This window comes from Myotis yumanensis, unplaced genomic scaffold (genome assembly GCF_028538775.1).
Source record: "Myotis yumanensis isolate MYYU_CA2020_CCGP unplaced genomic scaffold, mMyoYum1.0.hap1 SCAF_2, whole genome shotgun sequence".
NCBI lineage: Eukaryota > Metazoa > Chordata > Mammalia > Chiroptera > Vespertilionidae > Myotis > Myotis yumanensis.
The window spans coordinates 66783568-66801323 of record NW_027223753.1 but is presented as its reverse complement, the minus strand read 5'-3'; the positions used below and the strand labels follow the sequence as shown (position 1 = coordinate 66801323).

Sequence of the window (17756 nt, the reverse complement as noted above, 5' to 3'; positions counted from 1 at the left end):
TCTCTCTCATCGCTGATGTTTCTATCTCTTTCTCCTCCCTTCCTCTCTGAAATCAATTTTTTTTAAAAAGAAAAAAGTAGTAAGTAAAACTACCCCTCCCAAAAACTCCCTAAAAAAAGTGAAAAGACAAGTTACAAACTGAGAAAAGACAGTCACAATATAAACAAAGGTTAACATGACTCTAAAGAACTCTTATAAATCAATGAGAAAAACAGAAATATCAGCAAGAGACACGAATAGGAATTTAACTGAAAACAAAAAGGTCAGTAAACATAAAAAGAAATGTTCTACATCAGTGATAAGGAAAATGCAAATCTAGACCACAATGATAGAGCATATTACACTCTTTTGATTTGTAAAAATTAAAACATAGTATCAAATGTCGAAGAGGATTGGATAAGGATCTTTTTTATGTCATATACTGCTGATCTATATAATAAAAGTCTAAGCAACCGTTATGGCAGAACAACCAGAACAACCCGTCGCTATGATGCACACTGACCACCAGGTGCAGACACTCAATGCAGGAGCTGCCCCCTGGTGGTCAGTGCGCTCCCACAGGGGGAGTGGGCGCTCAGCCAGAAGCTGGGCTCACAGCTGGTGAGCGCAGCAGTGGTGGCGGGAGCCTCTCCTGCCCCCATGGCAGCGCGCTAAGGAGCAGCACGCTGAGCTGTAAGGAGCATGCTGCTAAGGAGCAGCCAGCTGAGCAGTAAGGAGCGAGCAGGCGGGCGGTAAGGAGCAAGGGATCCAGGATTGCAAGAGGGATGTCTGACTGCCGGGGATTGGGCCTAAGCCAGCAGTCGGATATCCCCTGAGGGATCCTGGACTGATAGAAGGCGTAGGCCGGGCTGAGGGGGACACCCCTGCCCAGTGCACGAATTTCGTGCAACGGGGCTCTACTATGAATATAAATGGGCTCAACCACATTGGAAGCTAGACATCATCTCCTAAAGTTCGGCATTCACCTAACCTGTGAGGCAGGAAGACAATGAACATAAAATTTAAGATGATGATTACCTGGTTGATGAAAGGTTGACAAAAAAAGGAAGATGGAAAGGAGAAAAACCATATGTAGGCTAAGTTCCTAGCTTCTGGGGGGAGATGGGAAATGGTTGTCCATGGGTGCTTAGTATAATGATAGATAATGATTAAACCAATGCAGTGTATCTAAGGTTTAATAAAAGAAAAAAAATCTAAAACTGTTATGAAATTTGTTCAGTAAAAATTCTGAAACAGGAATAACAAGCACTTCTATAGAGATTTACTAAGCTAGTAACTATAGGGAAGGGAAAACAATACAATTAATGTTTAAAGATATGTTATTCACCACATGTAGTGGGTGGTAAATTTGTCTTCTATATCTAAAATAAATTCCAAATGCTGCCACCATAACAACTTTTCAATAAATTAAGGTCTTTGTAAGCCAGGACGGTAAAGCTTAATCAATTAGAAAAAAGTAATCACTGCCAAGTTTCTAAAATAGATAAATCCCAATAATGGCATATATTATGTAATTCTTGTGTAACAATTTATCTTTATAACACTAATATTTACCTTCTAATCTAAGGTATTCATATCATCAAATACACTCCTCCTAGGCTTTTCTGTTCTTTATTTTTAACAGACAATATTTATGTATATAAAGTTAGACAAATTTTTTGTTAGATTGTGGAAAACTGAATGTGACAATAGAGCTAGTTTCAAATAAGGTTTCATTAGACAAAAATAAGAGAAACTGAGTGTATCAAAATAAATACTCTCTATTCTGCTTTTCTAAGATATTAGAAATTATTTTTTCATTAGTATGTTTTTCCCATTCAAAATTTTAAGTATCTTTTTAAAGCTTTTAACTAGTTTTTCATTTTCTAACTTTGCTGCCAAGTTTGAACTTTGTTGTATATCAAAAGTTAATATTAAATGTCATGATTTTTTCATACTCTAATTAGAGTAAAATTGGTTTTTGAAATTGAGTAGACATTTGACAATTGTTCAACACAACACATTTACCTAGGAAATGATGCAGAATTAACTATTCTATTCAAATATCATTTATGCTTCTGGAAGCAACATTATTTTCACCTCTATAAACTATTACTCCACTCTTCCCATTTGTTTGAAAGTATAACACATAAGAATAAACTGATAAAAGGCATGAAAATTAACTGTTGCCAAATTTGAAAAGCAGAAAAGGAGAACTCAAGGAATCAGATGCAAAGTCCTGCAATAAACAGAGAATGCCTACAAGGTGCCCCTACCTATCTTTATTTAAACATTGATCAAATAGGAATAGTAGGAGTTGTAGGAGACTAGAACTAATATCTATTATACTAATTAGAAATGACAGGAAAACATGATCCATTTTAGAGTCATCACTTTATAACATGTTTCAGCAGAGATGTTTACCTGGGTAGTCAATAAAAAATTGAGTATTTAAAGATATGCCTTATTTAACAAAATATGCAGATTTATTTAAGAGCAGCAAGAATCAAATTTAAGCTGAAAACCGTATTATACTAATTTATTATTCAGAGTCTATGCTATGTATCATTGTCTATTACTAAGTCCATACTGTACTCACCACTTGTTTTTCTTCTTAACTGTATCTCAAAGTACTGACTCACAGACGAAACATTTTGAGATTAAAAAAAGTCAACAAAGCTACTTAAATCTGCTTATCTATAAAAAGTGGCAAAAATTTTTTCAACCTATAGCTATTCATATTTTAAAACTCTGTGAACCTCATTTCTCTTCAAAAATTCTAGTAAGTAAAATGAGATAAAGGGAGGAAAATATCAAATCAATGTTGAACATTTTAAAATTACACAATTTAGTATATTAAATATATCTCAATAAAAAAGGAAGGAAAGGGGGAAACAGATTCAATTACGGGGCTTATAGGTTGGAAAAGTTTGTCAGTTATCTCTGAGTGAGAACTATGAGCAAATTTTCTTTTGTGTGTGTGTGTGCTTCCTACATTTTCCAAATTTTCTACAGTGAACATGTATCACTTTTATAACTTGAAAAAATTGTAAGATCTATCTTACCCATCCTGCCTACTTTCTCATACTACATTCCCCCAACACACCTGGAAATTTTAATCCTCCCAACACAGAGTCCTTTCTAGCATCCCTGCAAAATTATATGCCACCTCCCAATTTCCCATCAAACGATAAAATAGCAATGTGCTGTATGTAGATGTAATATAACTAGTGCAAAAATCCCTTTTGAACTTGTCAAGGGAGTATTTTTTGAGACAAAAGATTAGAAATGTAAATTAAAGAAAACAAAGTAATTTCTTATGTCAATGATTATAATCAAGTTCTCTTAGAACAGTCAAGGCATTTCTCATCCTAGGTGAAAACTGGTGCCTTCTCATCAATGTACTGAGTATCTACTAAGTGCCAAACATAGCTTGGCTATACATGAGCTTAATTTTTTAAAGCTAAGTTTATCTTATGGATAATCTACAGAGAAATGTAAAATCTTTAGAAAGTTTTGGGCAAATATCTAACAACTTTCATCAGAATCAATAATTTTTAAGTGAAAAAAACCTGCAAAAACTTAGTGGTACTGCCAAGACCGGTTTGGCTCAGTGGATAGAGCGTCGGCCTGCGGACTGAAGGGTCCCAGGTTCGATTCCGGTCAAGGGCATGTACCTGGGTTGCAGGCACATCTCCAGTGGGAGATGTACAGGAGGCAGCTGGTCGATGTTTCTCTCTCATCGATGTTTCTAACTCTCTATCTCTCTCCCTTCCTCTCTGTAAAAAAAAAAAAAAAAACTTAGTGGTACTGTTATTCCTTGTAGAACATCACACTTATTCACCATAATAAAGCACTGCCAAATTACAGACTACCAAATAGAATGTGAAAATCATTTTTCCTTGTTATAGAGGTGCCTAACAAGTAGTCTGAAGTTTGTATTAAAGCTAACTCTGGTTAATTACGTTTGGCCAATTTTTAGAAAGTTTACACATCTACCACATTGGAATGTAAAACATTTATGGACCCACAGAACTGTGGTAGCTTAAAGAATAGTGTAGTGGGCAAACATATAGATCTGAATTCAAACTCAAAGTTACAATGCGACTGTGGAGCATCCCTGAACTTAATTTCTTGGTCCGTAAAATGGAAATAATACCCACCCACCTTACTGGACTGTTGTAAAGAATAAGGTGTACTGGTATATAAGGGTACCAAGTGCAATGTCTGACATACAGCAAATAATCAATAAATGTTATTGTTGTACTCTGCTAGAAAGTAAAAACCCTATCTTGTCATTTTTATATCCTTCAATATGGCTTTAGTAGGTACTCACTAAATGTTTCTTTAAATGAATCTCTATAAATTTAAGGCTAACTACTTCAACATCCACTTGAGCAAGTCACCTCTACTAAATAAATTCTGCTGAGAATGGAACTTCAGATTCCCAGCACTTTATCAGGCATTTTGATGGAGATGAATCCCCATTAATTGACAAGGTAACTTTATTAGTATGTTAATATTTGGGTCTGAATTCTATAAAATTTGCCAACATTTTCATTTTGAGATTCTTCATATAGTTTTAATTAATCCAGTTTCCTTGAAAATAAACTTTAACTTCTTTGGCCTCACAAAACTAGCTCATTAAGTTTCCTACTACATTTCAAATTTAAAAAAGAAAAGAAACTGTCAATTAATTTTATATTTCTAAATAGCCTATTTTAATTTTTACTACAGTAAATAAATGTTCTTCCTTACACTTTGAAGTCTCTAGCTATCAAAGTTCGTGTGTAAACATTACTACATAGAAATATTATAGTAATTAACAAGACAAAGTACTGTGGTTTTAGATTTTCTTTGTTTTGTCTTCCTATAACCAAAGGTTATCAATAATGCAACTCCAGTTCAAGTACTAAAGTACTGCAAATTCTGCAATATAATTTGAAAAATAATTTGAAAATGTTAAATATATAATGTTTCAAAATAAACATCAATTTCATTAAAAGTAAGTAACATGTAACTTTCAGAGTGAAACAAGTATTCCTGAGACAAGATATGGCAAAGTAGCAGTTATTAACTACTAAACATAAATCTTCAAACTTGGGACATAAATTACAATTTAAATACTTAAAATAGCTTAGCAGAGAAGCATTAAGATCTACATACTAAATGACCTTTTAATGTAAATAAATTCAAACTTAGAAGCTTTTAAAAAATTGGTTCTACCAGCAAGTTTGATAAATATTTAGTTACTATAGACGAGTTTCTTGACCCAATGAAATAATAAAATGTTTGAATAGATGGAAGTGCCTGGTGAGGCAAATTTTATCACCATTTATCTTAAGTGCTGATATAATTAATCTCAATTATTTTAATAAACATTATACAGTTCAAATGCATTAGAAATGGGAGTCAAATACACTAAGAAAAATGCCCTGGGTATATATGACAACCTATAAGGTAACACTTAATAAAAACTATTCTTTTTCTGGGTTACATTTTAGTTTATTTAAACTAAAGACTTTAGATATTTCCTTACTTTGGTCCCATTTTTAAAAGTCATATTTAAAATTTCTTATTTCTCTAACTTGCTTCCTTGTTATTGTCAAAACTGATTATTACTAAAAGTTCCCAAACGTTATATTTGAATACACATAAAAATGTTTTCAGGCCCAGTGTCTTTCATGCCAACTGTCTATAAAATACAAATTAGGATGCCAAATATTATATAATCCTGAAGCCACTCCAAAGCTCCTGTCATTTTGGTGTGCGTGTGTGTGTGCGTGTGTGTGTGTGTGTGTGTGTGTGTGTTTTCTGAATAGGAACCTATTCATATTTTAAGATTAGGCAATGGAATGCATTTCCGATTGTGCCTCAAACAAACTTCATTTTAAAAGCTCATGTAAATTAATAAAACAATAAATTTCATTCATTTCGCAAATGTGGTATGCTGTAAGACCTCCTTATAAAAAGCTAAGAATAATTTAAAAACTATATAGCAACATATTCAATTATACGAAATTCAGCTTTGCATTTCCAGAGGATTCCAAGTTTGCAACAGTTCATTGGTATATCTTGCTGAAATCTCTATTTTTGTGGAGGAAATATCAAGTATTATAATAATACTTTCAAACCTACATCTTGCCCTTACACCTTGCGTATGCAGAGATCTATTGAAAAATACATTTGAAAGGCAAAAAAAAAAATTAGCAGGTCCAATAATTTTGACATCAAGAATCAATCCTTCAGTGTCTAAACTCAGTCTTTAAAAAAAAGTAACTGTCCAACGCACTAAAGAAATATAAGTATGACATTTTTTTTTCCTTCTCTTAGAAGTCTATAAGACGACTACATGAAAACAAGTCAAAGTAAGTTTAAGTCAAAAAAACAGGCATGAAATTTTAATCCAGATGTAAACATCTCTGGAAAACTCCAAAGTAATGAACACTAGATCCAACAGGGTAGCGTAGAGCCCTAAAAACAAAAATCGTGCCTACACGATCAGATACTTAGCTGGAAATGGGAAACAATAACATTGCTACTGGACACGGACTTAACTAAGGGACCCCATCTGCTCTCCTCTCCTGCAGGCCTGCGGTGCCCAGCATTTTCCCTGAGTCGACCGCCCTTCTCGTTTGTAAACAACTTCTGTAGCTTTTCCTCGGGTGGTCAAACGAGAGGGAAAATGAAAGTCCGAAAAGCAACAGCATCTAAGCTTCCGAATCTGAGCACGGGAGTCGCTGAGAAGGGGGGGGTGGGGGGGGGGATCCCATATACCACTTAGTAAAAATAGAAAGAAAAAAAAGATAGCCCTCGAATTCGAGAAAAGAAATACAGTCACCTGAAGAGGTTGGTGAAGTAAAGCCAGCATTTAGTAAGACACGTTTTTTTAAAAAAAAACAACAACAACCCACATACACACACAAACTTGTCTGGGGGCTGGAAGTTATGGGGCGCTCTTTGTGCGAAGTCGGAGGGGAAGGGGAGGGACGAGAAAGCAGCTCGGGAGTCATTCAAAGGAGTTCGAGCAGCGGAGTGCGGCGCGGGCGGGGCGGGGCCCGGCCGGGCGGCGGCGGAGGGGGCGGCGGGGCGGCAGCCCACCGCTCTGACACCCGGAGGGGGCGGGGAGCGGGCCGCCCGGGGCCGGGAGACGACGGACTGCGGGCAGAGGCCGCGGGCAGAGACGGGGTCCCTCCGGTAGGTGATGAAGGCAGCGGCGGGCCGGGCTCTGGGCGGGGAGGGTCCGGCTCCCGAAGGAAGCGGCTCCCGAGAGACATCCCCAAGTTCCCGCACTGAGCGGGCGAGGGGCGCGGCGGCCGCAGGGCTTCCATGGGCCCCGGACCCCGCGCCAGGTTCCCCCCCTCTGCCTCCCCGCCAGCGCCCCGCACCCGGGCCGCGGCCCTTACCTGGAGCTCCGTGAGCAGGATCTCCCCCCGTTCGGGGTTGGACGCCATTGCACTCCGCTCTGGACTCCGCACCTGGACGCGACCGCCGCTCGCGGAGGGAGAAGGCGGGACGGGACCGGGGAGGGGGGGTGAGGAGCGGAGAGAGAAAGGGAAAAAACACACAAAAACCTAGGGCTTCATGGAGGCGCAGCCCGTGCTGGCGGCGCGGCTTACTCCGCCCGGTTCATGGAGAGCGGCGGGGAGCGAGGGCACTCATAGCGGGCTCCCCCTCGCCGCCGGCCCGCCGCCGCCGCCGCCCTCCCGCGCCGACTCCGTCCGCCCAGTCGCTCCCTCCGGGCGACGCCTGGAGCCGCCTCTGGCCTCTCGTCGCGGGGCGCAGCGGCCGCGGCTGTAAGCTCCTCCTGTCGCACCATTTAGCTGTCACCGCGTCGCAAAAGCGGCCTCACTTGGCGGCTGCCGGGACACGTGACGGCCGGGGTCGCTGCCGCGCGCCGGGCGGGAAAGGTGGGGCGGAGCGGCTCCGGCCCGAGTGGGGGCTGCCTGTGGACGCGGACGGGGTGAGGACGGGAGGAGAGCGCCCGGCTCGCCCTCGGGCGGCGGGAGGAGAAGGAAGACAGCGCGCCTGGGCTCCTGCTGTTCAGCGGGCCCCGCGGGGACCGCCGGAGCGCGGAGCCTGCTCGCTCTGTTTTGCTCGCTGCCTCCCCAGCCCTCTGTCTCGTTTCTTGCTGAAGGTTAAGCCTAACGTAGACGGTCCCCTTCCGCACTCCCACAATCCGAGGAGTTTCGGGACTCAAACCGCATAGGTTATTCCCCCGCCCCCATCCCTCTCCCCTCCCCCCATCCCTCTCCCCTCCCCCCCCATCCTCTCTCCCTCCCCCTCCCCCTCCCCCGCGCGCCTTTGGACCCGTAAGGTGCACCGGGCTCCACTGGGGTGTGGTCTGCGCTTTTGAAGAAACATAGCCGCTCGCGATATCGGGCAACTTTTAACGGACAGTCTTTTTTGAGAACGAGCTTTTCCCAAGCGCTGAACTATGTTTTTTGTCGGTGGAACAGCACAGAATTTAGGATTTAAATAGCTGGCTTCTTGAACTGTTTGAACTGAATTTAAACTGAAGGAGGGCGGGGCGGGATAAAAACCAGGAAAGGGAAAAAAGCCAACTCTCCTTGGTGTAAACATCCAAGCTAGCCTGTTAGTGACATATAGCTAAATAGTGTAAATTTAGGGTTTTTTTTTTTAAATATATTTTATTGATTTTTTACAGAGAGGAAGGGAGAGAGATAGAGAGCTAGAAACATCGATGAGAGAGAAACATCGATCAGCTGCCTGCTGCACATCTCCCACTGGGGATGTGCCCGCAACCCAGGTACATGCCCTTGACCGGAATCGAACCCGGGACCTTTCGGTCCGCAGGCCGACGCTCTATCCACTGAGCCAAACCGGTTTCGGCGGGTTTTTTGTTTTTTTTTAAATGACTGTATCGTATCCAGGAATGCCAATAAAGTTTCCAACAGGTAGCTTTTGTTTTGTCTGAGCACTGAATAGATATTATTCTAGGCAATTGCCTACCTTTAGATGATCGGAGGCTGAAATACAATGGCTTTGTTAAAAGCTGCTTGGGAGAAAGTGATAGGGATTCGTTAGATAGCTACCTCAATAATGGCTTAGTTGGCATGCTTCTTAAGAAGTATGTATACCATTATGTTCTTGTCTTACACTCTGTGTAAGGTCTGTTGGACTTATGCTGGGATTTAATGTTTATCTTTTTGTCTTCTCAAGTCTCATGCTTTAATTTGACAAACATTTGTTGAAGGTCTGGAGTTCTGTGACCAGATTTTCTGAACTCCAACTCATGACATGTGAAAAAGAATTTTTCTGGTGTGTATTTCAAAAGTTTTTACAGCTATTTATATGTTTGATGCATTGCCTTGGTTGAAAATAATAATTAAAATATATGAAATAACAACTCTTGGAAAAGCCAGATTATAAATGTCCTCCCTGGTAACTAAGAGCCAGACAGAGAGTGTTCTAAGACCCTGGAGTTAACAGCTAGGATTACAAAAGAGTTCTTGTCTCTGGAGTGATTGAGTCCTTTAGAGAAACAGACTGAGGTCCAAACCAATCTGTTTCGATAATGCAATTTTAAATGGTAGGAATGAAATGTTAGGGGAGCACTGCATGTGATAAAATATACATAACAAAACATGTTAACAATTACAAGTGTTACAATTCAGTGCATTAAATGCATGCAAATGTATTTGGCTTATTTTTGCCTTCCCTTATTCCAGAATGGATTTAATATTGCTGGCATGCACATAGTAGCCGCTTAACAATGATGGAATTTAAAATGACCTATGTAAGGACTGAGAAATATAATCAATGGGTATTCTTTTTAAAAATAAATTTAGATATAATACAGAAAACATTCATGTTTTTAGCACCATGGAGTTTTAGCCTAATTCTTATTATAAGCAGGAAAAAAAAAGCCATAATTTACTTAGTTAATTAGGAGCATGGCAATTTAGTGGCAGAAATGGAGCCTAGAACCTAAATCTCCTAATTGCCAGTCCTATTTCTTTTAACCTAGTCCTAGACCAGGGGTGGGCAACCTTTTTGTGAGTGTGTGCCAAAAACAGCAGAATCTCTGGCTCAAAGTTCTTCTGCGCGCCAACCCTAATATTTTGAGAACATGTTACACCTACTTGATATCTCTTAAGGTGTACGTATGTGAAGAACCTTGAAGAAATAATAAAATTCATTCAAGCGACAAAAACACAGTATATGATGATGAAAAATACATTTATCTTTTAATGTACACTGATAGTCCAACAGAAAACTTTATGACTCCGTTTGATATTATCAGTAGGACTTTTGCTGCTGCATCACTAATGACAGAAATTTTACATCAGGTTTATATTTCGTGACCTTCAGAGATATGCACGAGCTACTACTTTCATCCATCAGGCTACTCTTCTTACGAGACTTAACAAAATTCATCACTGAGAACAAAGATTCACAAGTGTATGTGGATGAAACCAAAACACTGGTTGGATCTAGGAAGGCAGGGAGAGTTAAGGCAGAGGCATAGAAATTGCTCTTCTCCCTCTCTTGTCAATCCATGTCTATGGTCTTTAATATCTTAATTATCTTTAATATCTTGTTATGTAAAATTATTTATTTATCTAAGATGCACCTACACTGAATTTATCTGGAAAAAAAAGTCGATATTAAGAAAAAAATTGTAAATAGAAGATTATAAGAGAGGGTTTCGCGTGCCAGCAAAAGTTACTAGCGTGCCATGTTTGGCACGCGTGCCAGGGGTTGCCCACCCCTGTCCTAGACCATGCCATTATAAGTACTTTAAAATAGAATCCTCATTTAAACGGAACTCAAAGCATTATATACCCCTTCAAAATTTTTACCATAGAAAAACTTAAAATTTTACGTATTTCTAGTGCTAAAACAAGTATTGATAATAATTTTAATTGTATATATCACATGTAAACAACAAAAATAAAAATTTTTAAAGTTATAGGAATTATTTCTGAGATCAGTTATGCTGGGAAAAGTAGTATAATACAAAAGGGAGATCAAGACAAAATGAAAACTGGTTGATAATCTGGAAAATGTAATGGTTTAAACAGTAATTAGTTTAATTTAAGCTAAAAACTGCTACCCATCTCATAGTCTCTGTTCAGGGCCAAGGTAAGGGGAAGTAATAGTACATGGAACACACTTATCAGAATGAAGCACACTTGAAAAAGTTTTCATGGAAACTCATATCGTGTTGATTCAGATGAGTTGTATTCAGTCCCTATTTGCAAGTGTTTTTAGGGAATCCTAAGTGTAGTTCATCTGAAGTTATGTTCTAATTTATATTACCAATAAAACAAATGAAACATCTTTTTTTACACATGTCCCTATAAGAAGTTAAAGACCTCAAATATATAGTCTTTAAAAATTAGAAATTACCAAACATATAGAAATAGTTTCAGTTAACAAAAATTTGATAGAAAGTGTTACCTTGTATTTTTCTTTTTAAAATGAAAAATCTTACAGGAAAAATCCTAGTAGCGTTGAATTTCATTATTATTGTTTTGTTTTCTGTGGTATTGGTGAGAAACAGACTTACAGATATTTAGATGATACAGGGAAAGGGTCAAAAAACTTTACTTTGTGAACCGAACTTTTTATTGCCTTGCATTTTTTATTTCCCCCCCTTTTTTTTCTTAATATTAATAAAGTGGGTTGTTTTTGTTTTTTCCAATTTTAGCTTATCCCAAAAGCATGTTTAGAGAATAGAAGGAAGGTAAATTTCGGTGTTGTTATTTTGATGTTAATGTAAAAAAAAAAAAAAAAAAAGAATAACCCCATACTCCTAAGAGATAGTAGTGAAGTAGCAGTGGTAGTCAAAGTCACAGATTACCAAAGAAGAGGCAGAACTCAGGGAGACAGAATCAGAACGACTTGATCACTCCTTTCTTATTTAAGAAATCCCTTGTAGGGATTGTTCCTTTGTGTGCTGTATGAGGATAATTTTGAGAAGAAGATAGTTAAAAAAAAAAAAGTCAAGAACACAGAAGAGTAAACTAGTAGCGACTGTAGCAGATATTTTCTGCGATGTCTTCTCAGCCCACATCCCCTTCTCTGAGAATTGCCGCTATTACCAGAGAACAGGTCTCTGTAGCCATGTTGATTCTGATTGACCTAGAAATTTCAGTAACCTTGGGGTGGACCGTGATAGAACATCTCCAAGCCAACAAAATTCTGTTTCCAAGAATCTGGAAACAGAACATTGGAATGTTGATTAACTGGTGGCCCTGCAGTGTTACCGTTCTAGGGCTAGAATGGCCATTTTCTGCCATATGTACAAAGATGCAGAAAAATATACTCTTTGGAAAAGAAAAAAGTTGTTCCTTCCTGTCACTGAGAATATAGTGCTGATCAAGGCAGACCTGATCGCTGTCTTCATGGAATTTTTAGTTTAGCTAAGGAGACATAATGACAGAGAAGGTGTATTGGGGCGGGGCGGGGGGGGGGGGGGGGGGGGGCTTTGAATATAGGTCAGGCAATCCTTTCCTTTCCTGAGTACTTCACAGGTAAGTTGAGGTCTCACTGGGGAGTAAATGTTAATTAGGCAAAAATATGTGTTAAAGACTTTCCAAGGAGACAGAATAACAGATAAATGATCTAAAATGGGAGGGAGCATTGTGTAAGTACTAAAAGGCTAGTGGGGCTATAGCGAAGAGATGGAGCAATAAGCAAGAACTTATAACCATGTGTATCAGTTAGGATAGGATAGGTTATGATGATTAACAAATGATTACAAAAATCTCAGTGGCCTACAATAAGGTTTGCTTATCTCTTCGTGCAACATGCCCACGGCTCTGCTCCATGTCTTCTTCACTGTACTTGGGCTAACAGAGCACTCTCTATCTGGGATATTGCCATTGTCATGGCAGAAGGAAAAGAAAAGATAAAAGGCTCTGCTGATGTGCAAAGAGAAGCAGAGGTGAGAGACTATTTCTCCCAGGAAGGTGGAAGAAATGTAGCAGAATTGGTTCTTGATGTTTTAGCATTTGCTTGTCCTAGTCTGTGGGAAGTTCAGCTACTCTATACTGTGTTTCTTCCTAGGTTCTCAGTGTTCTCATAATCTTTCCTTTTGTTGAAGCAAATTTTGTGTGTGTGCACGCGCACGCTTCAGCAAGCAGCTCTAACAAAGCCATTCAACCAAAGTAAGAATCACCAGAGAGTGACACCACAATTCTGGCTATAGGGTAGAAATAAGTAGGACCAGCAACACAATTTATTTAGTGCTGTCTCCTCTCTCAGTGACTCCTTCTCTATCCTGCCTACTTATTATTCCCAAAAGATTCTAACACCAACAAACATACAAATTATAAACAATAAGTATATATTAAACCTGGTATGAACCTTCCCACAGCATTTTGTTGATAAATCTGTTTGGGTACTTACATTTCCTTGTGGTGTCTTGTAACATATCTTGTTCTCCTGCTAGACTTAAAGCCACTAGTGAGGTTACATGAATCTTATGTGGCCTAATAGGGTGTGTCTTATGAGTAGATATTGTGTGTGTGTGTGTGTGTGTGTGTGTGTGTGTGTGTGTGTGGTTCTATACGTATTACAGAAATATTTTAGGATAATGTTCAGCCAGGGACTCTCTGTCCCTCAGAAAATTAGGTAAGTTTGCCTTGAATGCCCACTTTTTTGGCTCTAAAGTCAAGAGCCTGTTTCCCTAATCCAGTTTTTCTGATTCTCTGATGGGTTGTTTACACATGCTTGCCTCCTTTTCTCTCCCACACAAACACTTCCCCACTGCCTGTGCCTATATTGAATAGACCTAAAGCTCGACCCATGACCAATTACCCGAATATCAACTCTCCTCAAGAATTTATGAATTCAGTAACTTGGTACCAACGATTTAAGAGGGGTCACACTATGTAGTATACTAGGGGCCCAGTGCACGAAATTCGTGCATTCAGGGGGTCCCTCAGCCTGGCCTGCACCCTCTCACAGTCCGGGAGCCCTTGGGGGATGTCTGACTGATGTCCGTGGGGAGCGGGCCTAAGCTGCCAGTTGGACATCCTTAGCACTGCTGCTGAGGCAGGAGAGGTTCCCACCACTGCTGTTGCACTCACCAGCCATGAGCCTGGCTTCTGGCTGAGCGGCACTCCCTCTGTGGGAACGCACTGATCACCAGGGGCAGCACCTGCATTGAGCATCTGCCCCCTGGTTGTCAGTGTGCATCATAGTGACTGGTCATTCCACCGTTTGGTCAATTTCCATATTAGCCTTTTACTATATAGGATGATGCTCTTTATCCTGAATCTGGGACTACCTCTCTTTTTCCACTCTCAGTAGATTAACAAGAAATTCTGTTCCTTTTCTAGGCTGTTACAGTTTAACCATACTTAGATTCTTCTGATTCTCAAGTGTTATTCCAAATAAGATTGTTTGGAAATATCTCCTCAAAATATACATGTTCCTCTGAAAGGGATACCAGAAATACCATTTTCCAAGCTTGGTACATAATCAAATGAATGGTAACATTTTGAATTTTATGTATTTGAAGTAAAGAAAAATAAAGTAGCCGAACCGGTTTGGCTCAGTGGATAGAGCGTCAGCCTGCGGACTCAAGGGTCCCAGGTTCGATTCCGGTCAAGGGCATGTACCTTGGTTGCGGGCACATCCCCAGTAGGGGGCGTGCAGGAGGCAGCTGGTCGATCTCTCTCATCCGATGTTTCTAACTCTCTATCCCTCTCCCTTCTTCTCTGTAAAAAATCAATAAAATATATTTAAAAAAAAAATAAATAAAGTATGTTTTAACCACTATTGAGAAGTTAAACCTTTTATTCATGTGAGTTATATCTTCTGATGTTTACTATATTAGAAGTTAAAGCTGAGAAATTTTTAAAACACAAGGATACACAAGCTCATTTTATTAGCCAACAGAGTGATGACCTCATCCCGTGTCACACAGCCTCTGAAAAAACTCTATCTTACACCTGTAGGAGAATAAGAGTGGAAAAGGCAAGCAACATCATAATTTATATTATAAAAACCCAGTGGCCCTAATGCCGTAATGACCAAAGACCAGCGCGGGTGAGCGGAGCCGTGCGATTTCGCATGCTGGGCTTCTAGTATTATTATAAAAATAGGTTTGACCTTGCGGACCAGACCTCCTGGACCGTACTTTGAGAACTGCTGTTCTAACCTATACAACTGCCTCTGGATTAGTACAGTTTCTCTGCTCGTGAATATGGAAATGTGACCTCTTTGTCTCCAGAGCTTATGATCTATTACATGCCAATATAATTACAAACTGCTGGGCTTTTCTAGTGAAACATCAGTGTGGTACATGCGAAATGTTGGTTATCCTTGTCAAAATGAAAAAGGAATAGAGAGATGAAAAGTTTATGTAAAACATGACTATTTTACTACTAGTGCGTCCTCTAGAGCAGTGGTTCTCAACCTTCTGGCCCTTTAAATACAGTTCCTGCCCTAACTGGTTTGGCTCAGTGGATAGAGCGTCAGCCTGCGGACTCAAGGGTCCCAGGTTTAATTCCGGTCAAGGACATGAACCTCGGTTGCGCGCACATCCCCAATAGGGAGTGGGCAGGAGGCAGCTGACCAATGTTTCTCTCTCATCGGTGTTTCTAACTCTCTATCCCTCTACCTTCCTCTCTGTAAAAAATCAATAAAATGTATTTTAAAAAATAAAATAAATAAATACAGTTCCTCATGTTGTGACCCAACCATAAAATTATTTTCGTTGCTACTTCATAACCATAATGTTGCTACTGTTATGAATCGTAATGTAAATATCTGACATGCAGGATGGTCTTAGGCGACCCCTGTGAAAGGGTCATTCGACCGCCAAAGGGTTCGCGACCCACAGGTTGAGAACCCCTGCTCTAGAGGAAAGCTTTTCTGCAACTGTAAAATGGCAGAAAATAAAATCAATAGGTACAAAGAATTAATATTGGTTATACCAAGCATTTTAAAGGGTTTGGGAGGTGAACAACAGGGAGGTGGCTTTCCCTACCATCATTTCTTAAGCTCCAGCTATTATTCATTAATACATATTTACTATCTGAATTAGGGTAAAGCTAAACTTTTTTAACAGACACCAAACATGGCTTAAAGAACACTGACATTTGTTACTCCCTCTCAAGGATTGCATAAGATTATTAATCCAAGGTTATTAGTCTGGCTCTGCTCCACGAAGCCATCTAGGGACCCAAGTGTCTTTTATCTTACTGCTCTACCATCCACCATGGTGTTATTCTCAACTACAGGCTTGAAGCTGGGTCAAAGAACTCCATAATCTACTTTGTGGGAAGTAAAAAAGAGCCTGGGGGTTCATAAATCCTATGTGTTAAGGCCCAGGCTCAAAGCTAACATATTTGTGACCCCATTCTATTGTAAGAATATAGTCACCTAACCACACCTAGCTTCAAATGAGGCTAAGAAATGTGCTCTCTGACTAGTCATGAGCCCACCCACAACTGTTTTACCAAACAAGAGGGTCAGGGTGGATTTTGATGGACAATTCACAGTATCCATCACATAGCTTTATAGTCAATGATTTTTGCAATCAGTAAATTGTTCTACTCAGGCTTTAAAATGCAAGCTTTCAATCTAACTACCACATTCTCTAAGATATTGAGTAAATATATTCATTGTGTCAGTTAAAAAACAAATAAAATACTTTGACACTCCTAGCATATGATTGTTCTCTTAGCTTGAGCTTTCTAGAACCCAGCCACTATTCTGTGAGAAGCCAAAGCCTTGTGGAAAGGCTATATGTTGGTGTTCTTGCAACAGCACAGCCCAGCCTTCAGATCATCCCAGCCCAGACACCAGACAGGTGATTGAAGATACCATATATCCTATTACCATACCAAGCTATGGTAATAGATCTTCTGGTCTCAGCTATACCAGTCCCCATCAATTCAAGTCACCAGATGTTGGAATCATCCTATTTGAGGCCAGAGACATCATGGAAAGAGACAAACAACCTTACATGTCCTATCCAAATTCCTAAACCATACAATTTATGGGCACACTCAAGTGGTTTGTTTGTTTTAGGGTGGGGGATCAATAGATACTCATAGCAATAGATAACTGAACATACATTCTAAGCTGGATATTTAGATAAGCCCACTTCTCAAATTCATTGATAGAATTCTTCTGTAATAGTTCATTTAAATTCTCTAAACTGATTACAAAGTTTACCTTTTATAATTACTCACTTCTTGAGTGAAAAAAAACAACATAGACTTCTGTAATCACAGAATCTAGTATATATGTAAAGCTCATTATGAGTATAAAGTACTTGATGAGAACTTGTTCGATAATTTTGTTATAATACAAGTATATGTAACCATTTTTCATATTCATACATATAGCTTATTAAGGTATGGCTGAAAAGACGTGCAAGTTCTAATTAAAAATAAGTGCTACTTATAAAAACAACTTTAAACTATATCACTTTATAAAGTGAAGGGTTTCCTATTAAAGATACTATTTTGGAAAACTACAGTCATTTGCATATCTATTTTTATATGCTGATACGTCACATGATCTGTGTATTGCTTTTACAGTTTAACAGTAAGCCTTTCACCAAATGAAATTTTATTTTTAAAGTATCTTATCACTGCACACATACTTACGCAAGCAGTTTGAATGGTGTAAAATGTAAGATCCACATTTCAGTTGCTTTACTGTGTTGCCTATAACAACTAGAGCTTCCTAAAGTTCTCCTTTATTAGAGCAAAATGTGGATGATTCATATACCATGCTTCAGCTGCCTTCATCATTTGAATGAGATAAGCTCTCAGCAAGAAGTA

General features: G+C 39.4%; 1 protein-coding gene across 3 annotated transcripts in view; it reads right to left on the bottom strand.

Annotated features, from left to right (window-relative positions):
* The window catches only part of PKN2 (protein kinase N2), a 158669-nt gene extending 150933 nt beyond the window's left edge, over positions 1 to 7736 (bottom strand). For 2 of the 3 annotated variants that reach the window (XM_070405521.1, XM_070405523.1), the window contains exon 1: positions 7386 to 7732. In XM_070405521.1, coding sequence (XP_070261622.1) covers positions 7386 to 7433 — 48 coding nt within the window. In that variant the 5' untranslated portion in view covers positions 7434 to 7732. Of the gene's footprint in view, positions 1 to 7385 lie in introns of all 3 variants that reach the window. The other variant, XM_070405524.1, reaches the window with a different exon arrangement.
* Between the last annotated feature and the right edge of the window lie 10020 nt (positions 7737 to 17756).